The sequence below is a fragment of the Patiria miniata genome, unplaced genomic scaffold (genome assembly GCF_015706575.1).
Source record: "Patiria miniata isolate m_02_andy unplaced genomic scaffold, ASM1570657v1 HiC_scaffold_25, whole genome shotgun sequence".
Classification (NCBI taxonomy): domain Eukaryota; kingdom Metazoa; phylum Echinodermata; class Asteroidea; order Valvatida; family Asterinidae; genus Patiria; species Patiria miniata.
The window spans coordinates 8771787-8795676 of record NW_024037064.1 but is presented as its reverse complement, the minus strand read 5'-3'; the positions used below and the strand labels follow the sequence as shown (position 1 = coordinate 8795676).

The following is a 23890-nucleotide window of genomic DNA, read 5'->3' as shown; positions in this document are numbered from 1 at the left end:
ATGACGTGAGAATTTGCCTATAAGTAGGCCGAAGTATAGGCCTATAGGTTCAACCATTCGGACTCATGCATTTTTTTCTCAAAAATATTGGGTTCATTTAACAAAAATTGTTGAGTTGTTTCGCAATCCTATTGCGTTATTTCTCAATAAGTATTGCGTTATTTCTCAATAAGAATTGCGTTATTTCGCAATACATTTATTGCATTATTTTGCAATACTATTGCGTTATTTCGCAATACTATTGCGTTATTTCGCAATACTATTGCATTATTTCGCAATACTATTGCATTATTTCGCAATACTATTGCGAAATAATGCGTTATTTCGCCATAGTTTTGCGGTATTTCGCAATACAAATATTTTTTCGCTTTTAAAATCTGGCACGAACTGGCTTCCGTAACATTCCTCCCCTTTTAAAATATTGTCCTCTGCGAGCAATGAATAACAAGCATCCAGGTACTCTCTTCATAATTAACATGAGATTTAGAATCGCAATTAACTTTAATTACATTAGCCCCACTTATTACCCGTTGACATCTTTAAGATTATTTTAAATTACTTTGTGGTCCACAGAGACACCCTGTCTCCATTTGTGTGGTCTCACTGGGCTTGGTCGTAGACCTGTAAAACCACATCCTAGATTCCTAGTATTTACTGTCCTTGGTTTAATTCACTTACAGTTACACACACTCCATTATGTTCCATTCCTGTATTTAATGAGCCCCTCTCCCCCTAAGTCCTCGCTTTCCAACTTCCAACACCGCTACTATAGGAGACACATCATTCTATACCTCCATATAACCAAGACTCTAGGACTGGTACACAACCTCCTATGACCCAAATATCATCGTCATCCTGGCTAGAACTTTCTTCATTTCGTCCATCTCTTCATTGTAAGTCAGGTATAAACTGCCTGGTACCCCCTGCAAGTTTTCGTCGGTTGCCTGTCCGATGTCCTCTTCTAGCATCCGTATCTCCACTTTTCCTGCGTCCTTCCAGCCACCTTCTTCAAACTTTTCCAGCTTATAGCCACCTTCGCCCCATCACTCTTCCTGCGTCTGGCTGAAGTGTATCCTGCGTCCTCTGAACTGTGAGTGTTCCTGCTTCACACACCAGTGCACTAGTTCACACAGTCGGATCATGTCTATGGTCTCTGGCCACGTGTCGTAACCATGGGCACGGGATCGAGTGAGTGTCCTGTGTGTATTTTACCCCAAACTGAACTTGAGTAGGGCCAGTCACCTTTCACTATGTTTTATGCGAACTGTTCTTTGACCACTGGTACGTATACATGTTTCATTCATTCCACCTGTCCATCCTACCCCACAACACACAGCGACCGTGACCCCCCCCCCCCCCCTCCGACTGCACTCTCTGGTTCCCTGCCGCTTCCAACCTCAACAGTACCCCCTGCCCAACCACCCCTTCTTCCTGATCCACCCGACTTACCCCTCCCACTGATTCCTCTCCGTCCTTCCCCCAATACTCCATCCCACCGCTGCCACCAATTGTAACACAAGTATTTGTTTCATAGGAGTTTGTTGTGTACCAGTCCTAGAGTCTTTGTTACAGGAGAGATGTACAATGTACATGTATAAAAATGATATGTCTCCTAGTAGCGCGTACACTGTAGCCGGAGCGGACAAAATCATTAAGTTGAAGACGAAGAAGAAACTTTCACTGAAGGAATAAAACTCGTGACAAGGATTATAGGGTCAGGTGTGTTTATTGAGAGCACCGACTAAAATCGCTTGACAGAGAGAGAGAGACAGTGAAAGTGGAAAAGATGAAAAGGGAAAGTGAGGATTGAGGGGGAGAGGGGCTGATTGAATACAGGAATGGAACATAATGGATTGTGTGTAACTGTAAGTGAATTAAACCAAGGACGGTAAATACTAAGAATTTAGGATGTGGTTTTACAGGTCTACGACCGAGCCCAGTGTGACCACACAAATGGAGACAGGGTGTCTCTGTGGACCACAAAGCAATTTGAAATAATCTTAAAGATGTCAACGGGTAATAAGTGGGGATAATGTAATTAAAGTTAATTGCGATTCTAAATCTGGGCTTACAATATCTCCGGTTATCCAACAACAATATCAAACTAGAGGTTGTAGGAACAACCACACGATGTTGGGCCATGGATTACCGCAAACTTTGCCACACACATCAACTCAAAATATGCATGTTTAAATCCATGTTTGACTTTTTCAACATGCCGCCAGAGGGCCCTTTAACATTTGATGACGTCACCTGTAAATTATTTTTTTCAGTACTGCCTAGGCAGACACTCACATAGTTGAAAGCAAGTTCGCATCTTCTGCCAATTTCAATTAATAAGGCATTTCCGGTTTTGACCGGAAGGAAGGGTCACGTGATTTTGCACTTAATACCAAAACTGAAGACCCTGCAGTATTGTATCGATTGCCGTAAAAAACAAAATCAAATCTGTAGTAGTTGATTTTATATTGATTTTCAAAGATTAAATCTAGAAAACTTTGATTGCTTGAAATATGATACTTGATGACGTCATTGTGACGTCATTACCAGAAAGATCAAGAGCTATTTTAATTGTGCCATATGTAGCCAAATCTTGATTATATCTATCACCGTTGATTTTTTAGCAATTTTTGAAGGTTTAAAGGTCTTTTTATTGTAACTTCGGATCCGATGGCGTAATCAATTTTTTTTCGCGCACACGTCTTGTCTGCATTAAGGTCATCATCAGTCCGAGCTCCAGACCCCCCAAAATGAGTTAACCCTACGCAATTTCCTCCCCACAATATTTTTACATTTTTTAATGCAGTAAGACCTGCTGATTCAGAATCTGGACGGTGGATTAAAATTTGACCCGGCGAAAACGCATTTTTAGGTCAAAATCCAATATGGCCGCCATTTCCTCCAAAAACATCAAAAGTGTGATTTTTAAAATAAATTCATCAACAATCGACCAATTGAACCCAAATTTGGCTCAGAATGTGACTCGCGGTAGATAATCATGTGTACAAAATTTTACATCAGGGTTATCTTAGAATTTTAGCAAAATCCAATATGGCGGCCATTTTGGCCTCCCCCCCCCCTTAAAAAAGCGAGCAAAAAGAACACTTGCGGTTATAGTCCAAGACCCAGGGGTCCTTTACGTTTTCGGGAATGACCAAGTGTTTGGTGGGTATGTTGGGAAACACCTTGGATACACCATGGGGAATTCGAATTGGCTTGTCTTATGGTCACCTGGTGGTGGACCTGGTTACCAGGAGCAGATATGTGACGTCACACAAGGAGATACAAAATATGGCCAATGTGCATTACTGAGAAGATTACGTGCCATGTTTGAGATTTAATTCCATTTCAAAGGAGTTCATGTCAATATGAGCATTTAGAATAGATGTCCCAGTAATTTGAATAGGATAGGTCTATTTGACCCCAAAGACCATTTGATCATCATGCTACATGTAGTTTAGGTTTGTGTTGCCTAGCAACCACATCCTCCTTAGCAACGTCCATTTGGTGCCTGTTTAACTTACTAAAAACGAATCTACAATGGGAGTGACAAAGTATTTGGGGTTATTTCTAAAAAAAGTTTCACCTTGGGGTATTCGAATTGGCTAGTCTTACAGTAGTCTGGTGGTGGACCTGGATACCAGGGGCAGATATGCGACCCACGCAAGAATTAGATGAAAATTACGGCTGATGCACAACATTAAGAACGCGAGCTATGTTAAAGATTACTTACTTTTAAATGAATTCAGATCAACGGATTAACATTAAGAAGCAATGTGTAATTTGGATAATTTGGATAGAATATAAGACCCCAAGGATCATTTAATCATATTAGTTTAAATGTTTGTTGCCTAGCAATCGCATCCTCCTTAGCAACAAACCTTTGGAGCCTGATTAACTTACTGAAAATGAATCTACAACGGAAATGACCAAGTAATTGTTGGTATTTCTTGTCCCAAAAGGTAACCTATTGAAATGGGTATGTCTTACGGTTTACCCGGTGGTGGACCTTGATGCCAGAAGTAATTACGTGACGTCACACAAGCAAATGAAAAATATGGCTTAGGCCAAAAAAAAAAAGTCTCCGGTTTCTGGTATGCGCGCGCGTCGCCGTAGCCATGCGCGTCGGCAAAATGAAAAAGTTTTTTTTTCAATGAAAGATGATGTCTCGAAACCGCCAAACTCACTGGTTTGACTGAAATCCTGCTGCTGTACAATTTTAACGTGTTTTTAGATGGGGTTATGATCAAGAATAAGCTTTATGTGGCCTCTCTGGACTCCCATATATTTGCACTTAGTTTAGTCGGGCACCATTTGCAGTCATCAGCCGATATTTGAAGCAAAAAAGTCAGGTAAAAAAAAAAAAAGCCGCGTCGCCGCACCACTTTTTGGGCAAGCCCCATACCAGAAACCGGAGACTTTTTTTTTTGGCCTTATGCGCAGCATTGAGAAAACTGCCCATGTTCAAGAATTATTTCCTTATAGTCCACATAAATAAAAGAACCCCCAAAGAGGAGATCTCTGGGTAATTTCAATAAGGTAGCCTATTTCCAGGACTATGTGATCATAATAATAATGATGTCCGTTGCCTAACAACAAGCTTCATTCCAAACAACAACCTGATTAACTTACTAACAATTAATCTACAACAGAAATCACTGAGTGTAAGTGGATTTTTGGAAAGTTTACACCTTAGGGTATTCGAATTGGCTTTTCGTATGGTTAACTGGATATTTTTCCTTGGCAAATTTGGGGTTTTTTTTTCAGACTTTTAATATTTAAATATTACATTTATCCTTATGAAAATATTCATAAACGTAATGTAACGTTCATGATTATTCGTTTTTTAAATGTGCCAAAAGTGTGACCACAATTGCGGTCAAATTGTATGTTGCACCTGGGGTCATCATACAAATTGAGACCGCAAACGTCACAATTGGAGTCGGAGGCTGGATGTTGGAACTGTTGATTGAGCAACTCCAGACGGAGTAGGTCCAAATGCAATAGCAGAAACGAGCGAGATACCTTCCATCGACAACTTCCCTTCGACAAATAACTCTTTCAATCCGGTTCCACACATGAGCTTTCCAACAACTCAAGCAATTCATGAGATGGAAGCCACCAAGCTGCAATACAGGGTGGGTCTAAAAGAATTGACAGAATTCAAAAAAATATTTTAAAAATATTTTGCCCCATTTTAATTTAAAAAAAATAGAGATAAAGTACATCTTATCAACTTTTAACTGTGAAAAACTTCACGTAATTGCATACTCTATTACCACGTTGTACCTATTTCAATAAAAAGATCACAAAAGTAGGCTGTCCCCCAAATGATCATTTACCGTTCTAGGAACTGATGAATACCCGTTGAGTATTTGAAACATGGACATTTCCCTTTCACACCTCCATGCATGAACGAGGACTTGTAAAGGAAAACATACACAATTCGACTTCAATATTTCGGGGGGAAAAGTTTCCTTGTTCCTCATATTCGAAACTCACATGACGGTAAAAATAAGGTTTGCCTATATGAATGCTTGGTTTTTAATCTTTAATTCTCAATAAGCTCAACAGCTTCCAATGGCATTCCTGGGCGTTAAATTTAACAATTACTGAAAAGTAAACTGGCGAAAACGATTTACGTTAGAATCTGCTGGTAGTCGATTATCATAATGGTTCGTGTGCCCATGATGTCAAAATATTATCAGTTTTGCATTCGCTTCTCGAATGTACGCAGTTGAAGCGACAATATTCTAGTCATAATCCGAAAAATTATTAACCGACATAATTAGTTTCCAAATACCTGCACAACAATTAAACAATCAAACATTTAAACAATTATAATGAGACCAAAACAAAGTATGTGAAGTTATTACATTTTGCATGCTGTCATTCTAAAAAAAAATAATGGGATAAGGATATAAAAGAAAGCATTCAAATAAAAAAAAATCGTTTTGTAATGCCAAGGTGGTCCCACACCAAAGTTTGGATTTTCGTTCATTTCCGCTACATAATTAAAGAGCTACTGATCTCACATGTCAAAAACTTCTCGTAGGTAATGAAATATTCGCGTTTGGTTGGGTCTACGGTGCTCGCTATTTAGTCGTGAAAATTGGAAAACATTAACAGTTATAGAAAAGGCAAGGAAATCCACATCATGTAAAGGTTGTTTTGAATAGGCTGCTTTGGATGAAACGACGGAATAACGATAATTAATTACAGTTTCTTTTGAAAAGTTAACAAATAGTAAGTCCAACAATATCAATATACCAAACAACTGTTTCCCACAAAATTTTGTTAAATGTCATTGCCATATTTTAGTCCTGGAAAATTGTCGAAAACTCATAGAACTTGGTGTTCAGATGTTTGTACAAACCTCCTTGTAGAAGAAATTGCAACTGCAGCTTAATTAATGATGACTCCATAAGATGCAAAAATGCCAGTGTGTATTACACTTGAGAGTTTTTCTAATGTTTCTGGTTTTCCAGATTTTTGATAGCTGTTCCTTAGGATTCCTGATTCCTATTTATGCCTAAGTGTTTTTGCAGTATCACACAATGATTTCAAACGTAAACTTGAACTTCTTACAATTTGCGAGACCTGCGAGGAAAAAGTCGATATAACTATTTTATTCAAGTTGGTTCAACCATAATATAAGCAAGGCCCAACAGCCAACAACCGCCAATGGATATTGTTATTTATGCACTCTTCGTTATTCCATCCCAACATAATTCAAAGATCACAATATTTGAAACAATGCATCGATCCTTCGTTGATTTACCCGATCATAGATCGGGTAAATCATAAATAAATCGTCTCGGAGGCCGAGTTAAACTCTCTCTTATATATAAAGATGGTGTACGGGGAGAATTATGTAAGACTGGGGTGAACAAAGTGAACAAAGATCCTTCTGCTGCTAAAAACTCTTCGGCTTTTAAATTTAAGTCACGACTTTCCCAAAATGTTGATGCTTTATATCTATACAGAGTGACACCGCATAATAAAGAAAGTCTGTATAAAGCGCGCACCTGATAAGAAAAATAGAAAAAAGAAAAGAAATAAGGTTACCATTCACGTAGATCACCATTCACGTAGATCACCATGATGTTAAAACTTGGCCAGGGGTCCCAACCCATTGTGATACAGAATGATGTTACAAAGCAAACCCACTCCAGTTAGTAGAAATAAGATTACTGGATACATCACTTGGGCAAAAAATAATGGACGGAATAAGTAAAAAAAAACCGAAAAAAAACCCCACTATATGCAGAGATTAAAAAAAATTAAGATAACTGTACATTTTGTATAAATGTCAATCACCAAGGAAGAAAAACATGGCCAGGGTTTCCCTTATTGGTGGGTAATCCATTGTGATAAAAGGATGTTAAAAAAACCTTATTGGCAGTGCTAAAATTATATTGAAACTATTACTGAATACATCACCGTGAAAAAAAAATGGCCAGGGTTTTCCTATGGGTGGCTAACCCATATATGTACCAAAAGGAAAAAAAAGACACGCATAGGTTACAAAAGTAGGAATGAGATCATTGTAGAAATCTCCATAAAAAATAGGCCAGGGGTTCTCCTGTCATGCCTATCCTTAACCCATTGATATACACAAAAGCAAAACTACTGCAGGCAAGATGAACAAATAGAAATGATTAAACATTAAATAAGGTTCCCCCTTTGGTGGTGGAGCCAATGTTCAGAATTTAAGACGAGCATTAATAGCGTTCTAACTAAGTAAAAACCTAAATAACAAACAAGAAAATTAAACAGCCGCTGCAGGAGTCTATCTAGTCCCACCCTGTCTTAGTGAGAATTATCATTGATATACAACTCTATTTTAGCACTGAACCAGATTTTCATTCTGAAATATAAATCAGCTTTATTTGCAAAAAGAATGTGCAAAAATACTAACACGATTTATAACCATATCGACCCCCACACGAAAACATTGGATTGTTTGAGCAATGAAAGTAAATAAATAGAATGGCAACAAAAATACATCTCATTTCTCATATTATTTGATAAAAATTACTTTAAGTAAGATTTGAGGCTTTGCATGGTGAAGATACTAAATAATGAAAGGTTTGCGGAAACACCATGTGCGAATAATTTCTCAACTAAGAGAATGGTTCTGAAAGAACCAGAGGTATAAACTCGACGTTCCGGTCAGTATGCTCTGACCGTCTTCAGGAGAGTGCCTAAACTCTAAGAAAGTGAATATTTAAGTAGCAAAAGGTGAAATCAATGGAGTGTGAAGTTGCATCCTGTGAGGATGCCAAGTAGACAGGATCCTAGAGCAAGCTTAGTGCTCACTGAAGTGGAACAGTAGGGTGGCAGTGTCAGTAGAGGGAGGACCTAGGGTATAGGAGACCCATCAGTCTAAGGTAGTAGCTGAGGACCTAGGGTATAGGAGACCCATCAGTCTGGTGAAGTGGGAGCCAGATGTCGTTGAGGTGAAACCCGATGTCTTGCGGAACTGTGTTGTGCTTGCGGATCTCGATGGCTTCCCGTATGCGTCTTGGATGCCAGAACTGGATCGGTGCGATGAGTTCGGCCGCATCCCAATCAACTTTGTGGTCGTTGATGTGGGAATGTTTGACAATGGCCGATTTGTCAAAATCCCCTCGCCGTCCATGTGCTCTGTGTTCCTTGAGCCTAGTGGGAAGGTTCCGACCGGTTTCGCCGATGTAGACTTTGCCGCATTCGCATGGATTGCGGTAGACTCCCGGCTTGGAAGAGGAGTCCTGCTTGTCCTTGTGAGTATGGAGGCTGCCTTGGAGCTTGTTGCCAGATGAGTGGTACACCTTGACGCCGGCTTGTCGGAGGATGCGTTGCAGATGATGAGAAGCTGGACCTATGTAAGGAAGAGTGACTGAGGGAGATACAGTGGGAGGACCTTGGGTAAAGGGGACCCGTTGGTCAGGTTTGCTGATCTTGATGCGGTTGGGTTTGTAGCCGTTCCATTGTAGTGACGTCTGGATGTGCTTGAGTTCACGCTTGAGGTTGTCTTGGTCGCAGACCTCGAAGGCTCTCTGTACTAGGGTGCGGTTGACCGATGACTTGATGCTGGGGTGATGGAACGACCGCTGGTGGAGATAGCGGTCGGTATGGGTGGGTTTCCTGTAGACGCTGTGTCCCAGGGTGCCATCCGGATTCCTGGAGATCTTGACGTCCAGGAAAGGAATGGTGACGTGCTGTTCTTGTTCCATGGTGAAGCTGATGCTGGTGTGTTGCTTGTTGAGGTACTGGAGGAAGTCTTGGAGTGTGTCCGGGCCATGGGGCCACACTACGAAGGTGTCATCAACGTAGCGTAGCCACAGGCTCGGCCGAAGATCCGCTGTGAGTAGGGAGGAAGACTCGAACTCCTCCATGAAGATGTCGGCTAGGACCGGGGATAAAGGAGATCCCATGGAGGTCCCAGCCGTTTGCTCGTAGAACTTGCCTTGCCACTGAAAACAACTGGAAGAAATACATGTTAGTAACAGATCATGAATTTGGTCGGGGGACAGGTCTGTGCGTTCAGCAAGAGTGGTATCATGTTCAAGTCTTTCCTTAGCTAGTTTGCAGGCCTCGCCTGTGGGAACATTGGTGAAGAGTGAGACGACGTCAAAACTGACAAGCAAGTCAGTGGGTTTGACAGTGAGGTTTCTGGTGATGCTGACAAACTGGGGAGAGTTGGACACATGGTGTGGTGTCTGACCCACCAAGGGTCTGAGGATTTTGGCTAAGTGTTGGGCTGAGTGGTAAGTGGGGGAACCTCGAGAGGCAACTATGGGGCGCAGAGGGATCTCAGGTTTGTGAATCTTTGGTTGACCAAAGAACCTGGGACAGATCGAACTGGAGGGTCTGAGTCGTCTGTAGAGGGGGGTGGATACTGCATCTGCTCGATGCAAGAGGAGAAGTTGGCTGGCAACTCGCTTCTCGATGGCGGTGATGGGGTTCTTGGGGAGTGGGCGGTATGAACCAGAAGAAAGTATGTCTTTTACCTTGTTGCTGTAGTCCTCCCTGTCCATGACGACGGTGGCGTTGCCCTTGTCCGCTGCGAGGATGTGGATGGAGTTGTCTCGGCGAAGGTCACTGACAGCGAACCGCTCTGTTTTGGTCAGATTAGGTTTAGCTGGGCGAGCCTTGCGGAGGACTTCATTCATCTTGATACGGACGTCGTTGGCTGCTGTCTTGGTGAGGTGTCTGAGGGCTGGCTCCGTCGACTGGATGATGCTCTCGATGGGTACGGACTTTGGAGGAACAGCAAAGTTCATGCCAAGGGACAGAACTTTCGTTTCTGTACTGTTCAGCTGGCGGTTGCTGAGGTTGACTACAGTGTGCTTGGTGAAGGTGTCTTGACTACGGAGATGAGGTGGATGGCGCCAGGATATAGGAGATCCAGATGGCAGGTTACGCGGGCGAGAAGACTGACGCCAGGATATAGGAGATCCAGTTGGCGGGCTATGTAGGCGAGATGGATGACGCCAGGATATAGGAGATCCAGTTGGCGGACTACGGTTACGGTGGAAAGGAGTCGGAGTATTCCGTTCCTTGCGTTCCAGGCGGTAGAATTTCCTAAGTTGTTTCTGACGAGTGGTGGAGAACACAAACTGGCTAGAAGAAGTAGTGAGAGAACAAATCCTGTCGAAGTGGACTGGTTCCAAGGTGGAGCGGAGATCCTCTTCCGTGTCGGTGATCTGCTGGTCGAGGATGGCGAGTTGTAGTCTGGTGAAGGAGATGCGCTCTCGGATGAGTGCGGAACTGGCTCTCCGGAGGATGTCTTCCGACCGGTTATTGCGTATGGGATCGCGGATACGCAGACCGGCAGGAGTTATCTTAGAGTCGCGGCATCGCTTGAGGAAGGTTAAGTTGTTGATGAGTTTAGAACGCCGAATTGACGTCCGTTCATACAACCTAACCTGGTTGGTTACCAGCTCCCCGTAGAGCGAAGATAAGAGCGAAGATAAAATTACTTTGTATGAAAATATTTCAAGGCTGGCTGGCAACTACATTTCCTTTTTTTCAATTTCCCCCATTTCCCCCATTTTTTGGAAAATAACACTCACCCAAATGGTTGTCACTCCAGTGTTTATATGTAGGCCCTAACAACTCAACTCAATCTAGGCCTACTACTAAACGAACGTATAGCATTGATAAAAATAATGAAAACTAGGCTTATTAGAGTTCAATGAAGATTACTTGAGATTGCAAAAGTAATCTGCTCGGTAGGGGAAGAGACACGTACGGCGCGCACGCCGCGCTGACTATAGCAACGAGGTTGGCCGCATGCATTCACAGAGTCTGGTACCCAAAATAACTTTGTGAGAGGGGTACCGGACCATTTTATTCCTTATCGTTTACGTTGGATTTTCACTACGATTTTGTCCTGAAAAAAAAAAACACTTTCGCCGGGTTAATTTTTCTTCCACCGTCCCGATTCTTAATAAGACACAAATCGTATACAAACAAGAAATTAAGGGGAGGAGATGGTGTAGGGTCAAACTTTTTTAAAGCGATTTGGCATTCTGGAGCCTGGACTACATGTACATTCATTTCGAAGCGAATACCGCAAACTTCGCCACAGACATCAAGTGAAAATGCGTTTTGACGTTTTTTAACCTGCCGCTAGAGGGCGCTCCAACTCTTCATGTCTGACAGCAAGTTCATATCTCTTCCCACTTTTAAATTATTAAGCACTTCCGGTTTCGACCGGAAGGAAGGGTCACGTGATTTTACGCGCACAAGATAATATGAAGAGCATTTATTATAATGTCAATTCCCGCAAAATTCAAGTTCCGGTCTCTAAAGGTTGATTTTATATTGAATTTCAAAGATTAAATTTATTAATTTCTGAAGTGACGTCACATGACCCATGATGACGTCATGATGACGTAATTGCACAAAAACACATTTTCAGTGGGTTGTGCATTCATGTATTGACAATTGAAGTTCATATATGTTTTCATTTTGACAAACAGTTCTGGAAACGAATTTGCTGAGGAGAACTTAAACAAAACAAAAATAGTAAATACTTACAATAACAATAGGATTTGGGCTCAAGGCCCAACACCTAAATAGTAAATTCTTACAATAACAATAGGTTTTGGGCTCAATGCCCAACACCTATCAATCAATGGGGTTTTATTTTAACACTGAACAGTTGATAGTGAAACAATGGCCAGGGTCATGGCGCTCAATAATCTACCAATCTGTTCCCAACAATTCTTTTTATGTTAATTTTCAGTTGAGCTTAATGCTCATGTAAAGCTCGTATTTGTAGAACCACACATACTCACAAAAGAGATTTTTTCACATGGATTTATATATTCACATTTGTTAATTACAAACAGGACAAATTAGTTCAAGGGCGGATCCAATTTGCGAAGGTGGGGTGTCATCAGCAAACCATATCTGAAATGTAGACAGGTGGTTTTTATTTGTCCGGACGTATACACGTGGCCTCGTAAAATCAATAGGTGGGGTTGGGGAAGGGTCCTACCATATTTTCGATGGGGGTGCATATTAGGCGTAGCCGGGAGGGTATTTCCCCCCAAATATTTTGTAAAGACTGCCTTTTTCTATCCAAATGCCCTTTTTTTTTAAACCGGGATTACCCCCCCCCCCAAATAGTTTTGAAAGAGTGCCTGTTTTTAAGAAGTGCCCTTTGTTTTGGAACAAGTGCCCTTTTTGAAAAAGAAAGTGGTGCCCTTTTGTTTTTACATCTGCCGTTTTGGGTATTTTTTTACTGAATTCCGCACACTACGCCCTGAAAAGCTAGACACATGGTACCAGCCCCACCCCCACCCCCCTTTTTGATTTTTTACAGAGGCGAAGTGTCCGGAGAAAAAAACATGTGTACATTTCAACGAGGATGTGCAAGTGTCCTTTTCCAAAATTTTACCCACCCCCCAATAAAAATGACCGTGCTACGCCGCGCCATGAGGTGCTTTCCAAATCTGACGTTTTTAACACTATCCTCTAACCACGCTGAATGTGTGCGTATTCTGTGCTCAGACAGACATAATTACCAGTATCATTGTTTTGGGTGTCAGAGCAGGGGAGGGGCGGGGTGCATGTGTTAACAAAATTCTATGAACAAAACTTTTGGACTAAGCGAGGGGGGGGGGGGGGGGGTGCTTACCCCCAGATCCGCGCCTGCAATAAAATCGAACAACACAGGCATCTTTCCTCGCATGGATAACTACTTTGTGGTAAACACCATGAAAATCCCCCGGACAATTTAAGTGGCCTTGTTTCAGTTCACTTACCTGATATCTCAAGTATATATTCAACAGAAACTTTAGTGGAGTGTTGTGCTTGTTTACTTTTTTTCAGTTACGATGACACAAACAAGGAAGCGGCGATAATGACAAGGTAGGCACAATTCATTCTGAAGTTCGTTATCAACTTTAACAACCTCTTATATCCTCACCAAAGTTTCAAGTGCAGTTAGAAACTGAGAAACTTGAAGAGCACTGTTTATTCATCATCCTGCTTATTTCTTTGTTTTATATTACTGATAATACAATAAACCTGTTATGACATGGTAATTTGTAAAGTCCCAACGACCTAGGTTAAAGGTGTTCGTAGAGTAAGCTATACAGAGTGGCCGCCCAACGTCCCTCGCCCCAGGCCAGTCACGAGACTAAATACCAATACATGGGGATTTCTGTTAAAGCGTTTATCCCCCCCCCCCCCGGCTGTAAGCCAGAGGGGGATATTGCGACAGCGTATTCTTTCAGTTTGTAAGTACACAGTACAATTAACGGCTGAAGATGAACACATTGACGCCAGACACATTCCCGATGCCACAACACTATTGCTTGATGGGGATTTCGAACGACGTTTTTCGCAAAGTACATTTCGTGATAATGTATTTTTAAGTCTGCTTTTGTGGTGTTATTTCATTGTTAATCTTTTATTTTGCTACCTGTTAGCTTGCCAAGAATCCATGTGCTTCCAGCATGTCCAAGCTTACATCTTGAAAAGGTAAGTGACAGTAAACTTTAATCCATTTGAAGATAACATTCAAAATGGCTTTCTCAAAACAGTTGTTCCATTTATGTAATTGTATTAAGTCTTCTTAGAAATGGCTTTTGAAGTGCATCCGACAACTTCGACAAGACTCACGACAGTCTAATTTTCCAAACGGAAATAAGAGAAATTTCCAGCCAAACTTTCCCCAATTCCCAACGAAAAAAAAATGTTGGCTGTCTCACATTATTAGATTTGCTAAATTATAAATGAGCCGGGTCTATATTTTAAAAAGTTCTAATTAACAGTTGCCATTTGCAATGTCAAACTGAAATCCCAATTTTTTTTAGAGTCCATGTGAGCGTCTTCATACAAAATAAGAATGTGTACACGTGCATCGTGTATGTATGTACTAGTAGATGTAGACGTACGTGTACCATCCGTGGCGTGTACCCACAACCACTGAGATCCCTGAAAAAAAATCCACATACAGGGTGTCCCCGCGAGCGCGAGTGGAACATGTAGCAGAATTATGTAGTGCGTCTGCATAGATGCCGTGCTACACATGGAATAATGAAGTGCGTCTGTGTCCCACATACCACGAGGCCAAATTTAAGGCCGAGTGGCTGTCTCCCTAGACTTGACTCAAGTCGGAATTGCTTTAAGTCGGTATCTTAAAAAAAAAGTAGCGAAAATCACTTAGTTTACGCCTTTCCAGATGCCCGACAAGGTACACTTCAGCGTGCGTTCCACTTCAGTGCCGTATAACAATGCGCACACAATAATTTGTGCAGCACGCGTATTACACGTATTTGCATGTATTGCAGAGCATGTGCATACATGCGGTGCAAAAGTTAGCAATTGCAGGGCTATCAGCTTGTTCCCATACGAACTTGTTCCCGCTACCGCCCTCCGCGCGCGCCGCGACACAAATCACTAGTTGCACTATACCGTTAGCCTCAACGACCCTTGCGTGTGCTTTGTGTGCATGTACGTACGCCCCACACACTTCCGCAAACAGCCGTACGTACAGCAAGTCGAGGCGGAAGATAGCCTTGACGCAACCGTGGTGAATTCTTATGTGTTTCTTTATAGTTTCGACCGAAATCGGCCGAAAATTTCTGATGCGCATTTATAACACGATATCCAATCAAAGCCCGTAAACTTTGAACCGCGATATACATATTAATGACCCGCAAATTACTGTATACACAACGTACATGTATGTTCACTCTAAGTCAAACCATGGTGTCCAGGTATTTCAATCCCATTTTAAACCATTATTCCAGTTTTATTACAAACAAATGAAATATGCCGCTATATGAGTGAACGATTGTTCAAAATGATTTTATTTCAAATGTATTGCGAATTGGACAGTTCAAGACCGTGAGTCCGCCGACGTTTTGTCGGTGTGCAACAGCGTACATTATCACGCCGCTACCTGCCCGTGCTATTCTGACAGCGAATGTAGGGAACAGGTCAACTCGGACCCAGGTCAAATCGTACCCATTTAATCGAATGCAGGATAACTCGTATCTATAAGCACCCGTATGAAATAAGTGCAAGAAACGAGCTATTGACTTTGGGATGAAATATACGAAACTGTCAGGTACATGGTTAAAAAAAAACTCTCCCTGAATTCGTACCATGTGCAACATACATCTCATACGTACGACACATGTATTTTAACGCGTACGTATGAATCGTATGTCGTACCTACGACATACGTACGACATGTAAGTCGTAGATGTAAATCGCACGAGATACAAGTCGTTCTCACAAGATATGTTGTATGTACGACATAATCGACAAACAAGTCGAACATACGAGTTACAATTCATATTTTGTACACACGAGATTTAGTCGCAGTTATATATATGACTTTGTCGTATGCGGCATATATCGTACCCTGTCGACTCGACTTATGCACGACATATATGTCGTACCGGCACCAGTCGACATTATGTCATATGTTTGATATGTCATACCCTCAGGCTGTCGACATATATGTCGTACCCTGTCGACATATATGTCGTACCCTGTCGATGATATTAGTCGTACCCTGTCGAAATATGTCGTACCCTGTCGATATATTAGTCATACATACGACATATAACTTATAAGTTGTTCATACAAGTTAAAATCAGTCTTACAGAATAAGTTTGCTGAAGGAGAGATATTTTTTTCCCATATCCCCTTGACAGCTTAGAAGAAATACCCCCCCCCCCCCCAAAAAAAGTCAGCGGTAGATATATACTCAATAGTGTGAGCGTTTTTTTGGCCGCTGAACGTGAAAGCGCAGCGTGTCTCACTGCATGGCGCCAGCCGGGCCGGTGCCTACAGTGGACGGCCCCAACGTGGCCTCTGTGCATGGTGACATCGTTTTTGCCGGTGTGCGGTTTTGTACCGTTTGCCGTTTTTTTGAAGGTCTAATTTTTCATCCTTTTCATTTCATTTTCGACCCAAACTATGTGTAACTTTATAAATATTATTCTACTATTATTTAAGATTTTAAGGGGGTGTTTACAATAATTATTGTAACCACAGGCCGTCTGGTTTATAAACCTTTGGTCGTATTATGCAATTTAATAAATATTCATATTTTTGTCAGCCGTTATCCAATGAGAGAAGACTATTTACCATAGCGCGTACTAATTATCATATTCATCATACACGGTTGCGTCAAGGCTATCGTCTGCGGCCTCGACTTACTGTACGGCTGTTTGCGGAAGTGAGTGTGGGGCGTACGTACATAAAGCACACGCAAGGGTCGTTGGGGCTAACGGTATAGTACAACATTGTGATGCTTCGCGCGCGGTGTGCGGTAGCGGGAACAAGCTCATATGGGAACAAGCTGATAGCCTTGGTCAAGGCTAGTCATGAAGTAAATAGAAACGACTTTTGTACCATCTTTAAACCAATATCGGCCTTATGTGCAGTTTTCAGTAGCTTTCATGACATCTGTACATTACTGTAATACCAACATTTGCCTCGCCGGAAAAAATTACATAAGCGTAGCTAGCTTAGTAACTACGGGCCATGAAGAGAAATAATGTACACGTACATGTACAGGTCAATGTGCACATGCTGGGTGTACCTATGTGTGTAAATAATATGCAAATTAGGATTTTTTCCTGGACATGCTATCTTCAAACAAATTAAGATTGTTGCTTACATCATAAACTAGTATGTGAAAAAACACGAAATTTGAAGCATATTTATTTTCGTACTCTAAGGTCAAGGTAATTTTGCTACGCATTGTCTCTGCGCTTTATGCTACGATATTGGTTTTATTTTATGAAATGGAGGTCATTCAAAGAGCTTTAATGTACATCATGTACAACTTGGTTTTGCAGGTGCTATAGTTTTAGAGATACAAGTATTTAAAATTCATGCTAATTAGTCAAAAGTTCGTTGACCCGTATCTCAAAAACTAAAGAGCAAAACAAATCAGTTCTTGGGGCTTCTCACGTAGGCCATTGGTGCCATAGAGATACCGTTGGTGCCACAGCGATACCCCTTGATTCCACGAAATACCCCTAGGTGTCATATATCCCTTGATGCCACAGAGATGCCAATTGATGCCACAGAGATACCCCTTAATTGGTGTCACAGAGATTCCCCTTGATACCACTGTACATGTGTTTGTTACTCTGTTAATTTACTTGGGCTCGTGAGAAATTTCACAAGAAGATTTCACTGCATCCTACTTTTGCCAAGAACAAACTTACCAAAGAAAGTTTAGTAATAAATTATATCCAATTTCAGGGCAAGCTGAAAAACATGTATATGCTGGAAGTACATTTTCATAATTTTACCTTTTACACAGCATTGCAGATGATATGCGTATTACTTCAATAACATGTAAGCTGTGGGCAGTTTTTTTTATTTAAAGTTTCACAGTCACAACCCTTAAATTCAAACTTTGAAAACTATTCTTGTTGAAAGATGGCACATTTTCATTATAAAAGACACTTTGAACAGACAAATGTGCTTTTTGTGGCAAACGTTGTCACAATGGGGCTTCGTTGTGTTTAAAGACTGCACCATCCCCTTTGTAATAACCCAAACTTAAAGAGGTTGTGGAATGCTCGAAGACATTTCCGTCATTTTTCGGGTATATGTAGCCTAAGGTGTGATGAAATAAAAACCACTATTGTTTCTGTCATGAAATGAGTACAAAGGGTACTTTTGAGAGCTGTTTTTCAGGTCCAGTTTCGACCCGAACGTGCAACTGTGTAAAAGTCGTCGTTGCGGGCAGCAAACAAAACACAGTAAATCGTGACGTAATAAACAGGACTCCCGATGCACAGTAGCATACACGAGAATTTGATAGTTAATTGTAGTAAAATCACAATTTTATCACAGTACCACTGCAGTTTTACTGTAGTAATTGAGAAATTTTCGGCCGAAACACCATGATTTTACTGCAGTAATTACTATAGTTAAATCAAGGTAAAAATGAAGTAGACCTAGGTGAAACTGTGGTTGAATTATATTCATATGATAGTCTTACTGCAGTGTAACTACAATTTAACTGCAGTGTTAACTTCAGTACATCTATGGTGGATTTTTACGAGTGAAACATATCATTTAATTGAATTAAAATACAATGTACGCATGTATGTGATATGAAATTACTCTAATAGTTCAGATTTCCAGCGTTAATCGAAACACCTTTCCGGCTTGCTAAGTTATGACCGTCGAGGCTTGAGATTCTGGAAGCTAAGTTCAGTGGACCACTTGGCCGGGTGATTCTGGAACAAGATGTTAAGAAATATATGAAGTATAGAAACAAGAAATAAATAATCACTCCTTACAACTTGGATGTTTTGTGCATAGGCTTTACAAATTCAACATGTAACTCAGATGAGCCTTACGAGGTTTGCATGGTGGACATGATCAATGAATTAGAAGGTTGCGGTAACACCATGTGAATGATATCTCTTGTGAGTTGTGTGGTTCTGAATTGAACCAGTTGGTTTAACTTGACGTTTCAAACAGTATGCGTTTTCGTCATTATGAGACTACTAGCTGTAATGTAGTGAGCTTGTCACTAGCACATGGATAATAGTTGTTGCTTCGATGCTTGCTTGGCTTATTGTGCTACATTGTTCTAGGGTGCAATCTGATCCAAGTTGGGGCCTTATTCATTATTCATTTAGTAAGTTGGGGTTCATGCATTCCAATGTGGATGAGGTAATGTCTGGGTTTGGGTGTGTGGGTTCAGAGCACGTGGTGCCTATGCATAGCTATCGTGCATGGATACTACACTGACCTTTAGTCAGCACCAGCAGCAGCAGCAGCATCAGTAGCATCACCACCACCAGCATCAGCGCATCGTCATCATCAGCTACAAGAACACACAGATATACTTTTATTATTCTGAGTGGTACATACATCCTCTCAGGAATAGTACACTCAGTAAGGGGAGAATATTTTTGCGGAAACAAGACCAAGGCTAGTCACAGATATAATTTGCATAATTATTGCTAGCTGTCTGTCCCGATAGGTAGGACAATAGAGGGACCAGGAACCAGTCTATTCTCGTGATCGAGCTTGTGGCATAGCGTCACCTGCCGTTTCAATTAATAATATCTATTCTTTCTTATTTGTCTCACGAGGGCGCTGTATAAAAAAAGTCAACAGGCTTTTTGGTTCGAGTGTGAAATTTTCATTCAGTTGATCATTGAATGTGTGTGTGTGTGTGTGTGGGTAGGCATTACATTCATTGTGTGGACTTCCGAACAAAAGAGGTCCACATAAACCAGGTAGAGGAGACGTTGTGTGGACTTGGGCAAGTCCACACAGTGTTTCCCCATTTCTGGAAAACAGGTTTAGAGGCATTCTTGGGTTAGGTTTATCCGTGGCAGAATGAAGAGAAACACTAAAGGGAATCAAAGAAAAAAATATTGGGTTGAAAGAGTTTTCACAGTTTGAGAAAAATGAGTTTTTTCACTGTTTTTGTTTTAACTACACGAAAGCAATGGAATGTCCACACTTGGTATGTAACGTAAACATGCGTGTTTTCGATTTCGAAAGTGAAGTTTCAAAATGCTCTTATTTTAACCAGAATTAATTTCCTTGGCTGAAATTCGGACTTAATATCCCTTTTCTAAAACTCTTCCATTTGCGACAAATCAACCCACCTTGGAAATTCCTAGTTTTTGAGTAAGATCCATATATCTATTTCGTAATCGAAAACCTTGTGGAGACCTATTCATCAATAGAAATTGCCCTGTGGAGACCTTAACAATGTTTTGTTTCCTTTTGTGTGCATGTTTCCACAAGGATACAAATTTGAGCTCACACAATTTACTACACGAGAACAACGAAATGTCTCCACAAGAATACAAATTCGAGTACATGTGCGTGCGTGCGTGCGTGTACAAACACTGCCTTGTGGGGTACCGGAACAATGGGAGGTACCCCACAAGGAATGCCCACCGACTTGCGATAATAGTTGTTGCTTCGATGCTTGCTTGGTTTATTGTGTCTCAGTACATCTCAGTACATCACATGAGGTTCTATGTTTATCAAGGGCTACACTGTTCTAGGGTGCAATCTGATCTAAGTTGGGGCCTTTTTCATTATTCATTTAGTAAGTTGGGTTCATGCATTCCAATGTGGATGAGGTAATGTCTGGGTCTTGGTGTATGGGTTCAGAGCACGTGGTGCCTATGCATAGCTATCGTGCATGGATACTACACTGACCTTTAGTCAGCACCAGCAGCAGCAGCAGCATCAGTAGCATCACCACCACCAGCATCAGCGCATCGTCATCATCAGCTACAAGAACACACAGATATACTTTTATTATACTGAGTGGTACATACATCCTGTCAGGAATAGTACACCCAGTAAGGGGAGAATATTTTGGCGGAAACAAGACCAAGGCTAGTCACAGATATAATTTGCATAATTATTGCTAGCTGCCTGTCCCGATAGGTAGGACAATAGAGGGACCAGGAACCAGTCTATTCTCGTGATCGAGCTTGTGGCATAGCGTCACCTGCCGTTTCAATTAATAATATCTATTCTTTCTTATTTGTCTCACGAGGGCGCTGTATAAAAAAGTCAACAGGCTTTTTGGTTCGAGTGTGAAATTTTCATTCAGTTGATCATTGAATGTGTGTGTGTGTGGGTAGGCATTACATTCATTGTGTGGACTTCCGAACAAAAGAGGTCCACATAAACCAGGTAGAGGAGACGTTGTGTGGACTTTGGCAAGTCCACACAGTGTTTCCCCATTTCTGGAAAACGGGTTTAGAGGCAATTTGGGGTAAGGTTTATGTGTGGTAGAATAAAAAGAAACACTAAAGGGAATCATAGAAAAAATATTGGGTTGAAAGACTTTTTTTCACAGTTTGAGAAAAGAGAGTTTTTTTCACTGTTTTTGTTGTTAACTTCACGACAGCAATGGAATGTCCACACTTGGTATGTAGCATAAACATGCTTTTTTTCGATTTTGAAAGTGAAGTTTCAAAATGCTCTTATTTTAACCAGAATTAATTTCCATGGGTGAAATTCGGACTTAATATCCCTTTTCAAAAACTCTTCCATTGCGACAAATCAACCCACCTTGGAAATTCCTAGTTTTTTTTTAGTAAGATCCATATATCTATTTCGTGATCAAAAACCTTGTGAAGACCTATTTTCATCTATAGAAATTGCCCTGTGGAGACCTTTACAATGTTTTGTTCCTTATTGTGTGCGTGTTTTCACAAGGATACAAATGTGAGATCATACACTTTACTATACGAGAACAAAGAAATGTCTCCACAAGAATACAAATTCAAGTACATGTGCGTGCGTGTACAAATACTGCCTTGTTGGGTACCGGAACAATGGGAGGTACCCCACAAGGAATGCCCACCGACTTGCGATAATAGTTGTTGCTTCGATGCTTGCTTGGTCTATTGTGTCTAAGTACATCTCAATACATCACATGAGGTTCTATGCTTATCAAGGGCCACACTGTTCTAGGGTGCAATCTGATCTAAGTTGGGGCCTTTTTCATTATTCATTTAGTAAGTTGGGGTTTATGCATTCCAATGTGGATGAGGTAATGTCTGGGTTTTGGTGTGTAAGTTCAGAACACCTGGTGCCTATGTATATTATGCAGGGATACTACACTGACCTTTAGTCAGCACCAGCAGCAGCATCATCAGTAGCATCACCACCACCAGCATCAGCGCATCGTCATCATCAGCTACAAGAACACACAGATATACTTTTATTATACTGAGTGGTACATACATCCTGTCAGGAATAGTACACCCAGTAAGGGGAGAATATTTTGGCGGAAACAAGACCAAGGCTAGTCACAGATATAATTTGCATAATTATTGCTAGCTGCCTGTCCCGATAGGTAGGACAATAGAGGGACCAGGAACCAGTCTATTCTCGTGATCGAGCTTGTGGCATAGCGTCACCTGCCGTTTCAATTAATAATATCTATTCTTTCTTATTTGTCTCAAGAGGGCGCTGTATAAAAAAGTCAACAGGCTTTTTGGTTCGAGTGTGAAATTTTCACTCAGTTGATCATTGAATGTGTGTGTGTGTGGGGGTAGACATTACATTAATTGTGTGGACTTCCGAACAAAAAAGGTCCACATAAACCAGGTAGAGGAGACGTTGTGTGGACTTTGGCAAGTCCACACAGTGTTATCCCATTTCTGGAAAACAGGTTTAGAGGCATTTTGGGGTAAGGTTTATCCGTGGCAGAATGAAGTAAAACACTAAAGGGAATCATAGAAAACAAATGTGGGGTTGAAAGAGTTTTCACAGTTTGAGAAAAATGAGGTTTTTTTTCACTGTTTTTTGTTAACTACACGAAAGCAATGGAATGTCCACACTTTTAGGTAACGTAAACATGCGTGTTTTCGATTTTGAAAGTGAAGTTTCAAAATGCTCTTGTTTTAACCAGAATTAATTTCCATGGCTGAAATTCGGACTTAATATTCCTTTTCTAAAACTCTTCCATTTGCGACAAATCAACCCACCTTGGAAATTCGTAGTTTTTGAGTAAAATCCATATATCTATTTCGTGATCGAAAACTTTGTGGAGACCTATTCATCTATAGAAATTGCCTCATGGATTAATTTCATAGGAAGTAATAATTTAACTATACATACGTGCATTCTGTGGTGCATTCTGTGGAACATTCTGTGGAACAGGATCCACTGGAACTGCCATCTGGAAAAATTGAAAGTAAATACTTGAAACATGACACAAAATACAAATCGGAATTACTCATTTTCAATCTGTGATAATGCCGAGTTACATATTAAGAGCAAGCTCACTGTCAAACTGTACAGCCAACTATTAAACGTCAATTAAATTCCACCTCAATGTTTTCCTCTCTTTGGTGTATTCTATGAACAGTTTTACTGTCCTTAAAGGAATGTATCAAATGTGTCTATGTTTTTAAAATTTCGATATATATATGTTCAGTATGTCTCAAAAAGTGTCCCTCTGACTGTTTTTAAAATAACTACAAAAACACGATGTCAATTGTGAAAGTTTTGGTTGTGCAGATACTCCTAGGCCTTGGCCTCAACCCTCATGGGTTTCATTTAATTCTAGTCGTGTATCACTTTACAATTGTTAATTGATCACAACATATTTGGACACTGTAACCAAGTTCTATGCCTTAATCAATTTCAGTATTGTGTTATGTAAGCTGTGAAAAACCCTGCATACTATGACAAAAGGTTGATGTGGTTTGGGATTGAAATCATTTGCCCTTTACATTAAACTGAGGTCTTGCCATGAGGACTGATAGCCAGGAAAATAATTCCAATCCCAACTGCAGCCCTTTTTACAACAAGAAGGTGATCTAATATATGTTACCGGTACAGTCCATGTCGGCCGCATTGGGGCCAGGATTGAAGTAGTGGTCCCAACTATGGTTTGAAC

The 23890-nt window shown here is 40.9% G+C and overlaps 1 protein-coding gene across 1 annotated transcript; it reads right to left on the bottom strand.

The window, feature by feature from the left end:
* Positions 1 to 5551: 5551 nt before the first annotated feature.
* Positions 5552 to 23167, bottom strand: LOC119732994. Its single transcript, XM_038206576.1, has 6 exons — positions 23107 to 23167; positions 22109 to 22180; positions 20683 to 20757; positions 19247 to 19321; positions 8684 to 10966; positions 5552 to 5589 (listed from the first exon to the last, which is right to left on the bottom strand). Exons 1-6 carry the CDS (start codon positions 23165 to 23167, stop codon positions 5552 to 5554), a joined length of 2604 nt encoding a protein of 867 aa, XP_038062504.1.
* Between the last annotated feature and the right edge of the window lie 723 nt (positions 23168 to 23890).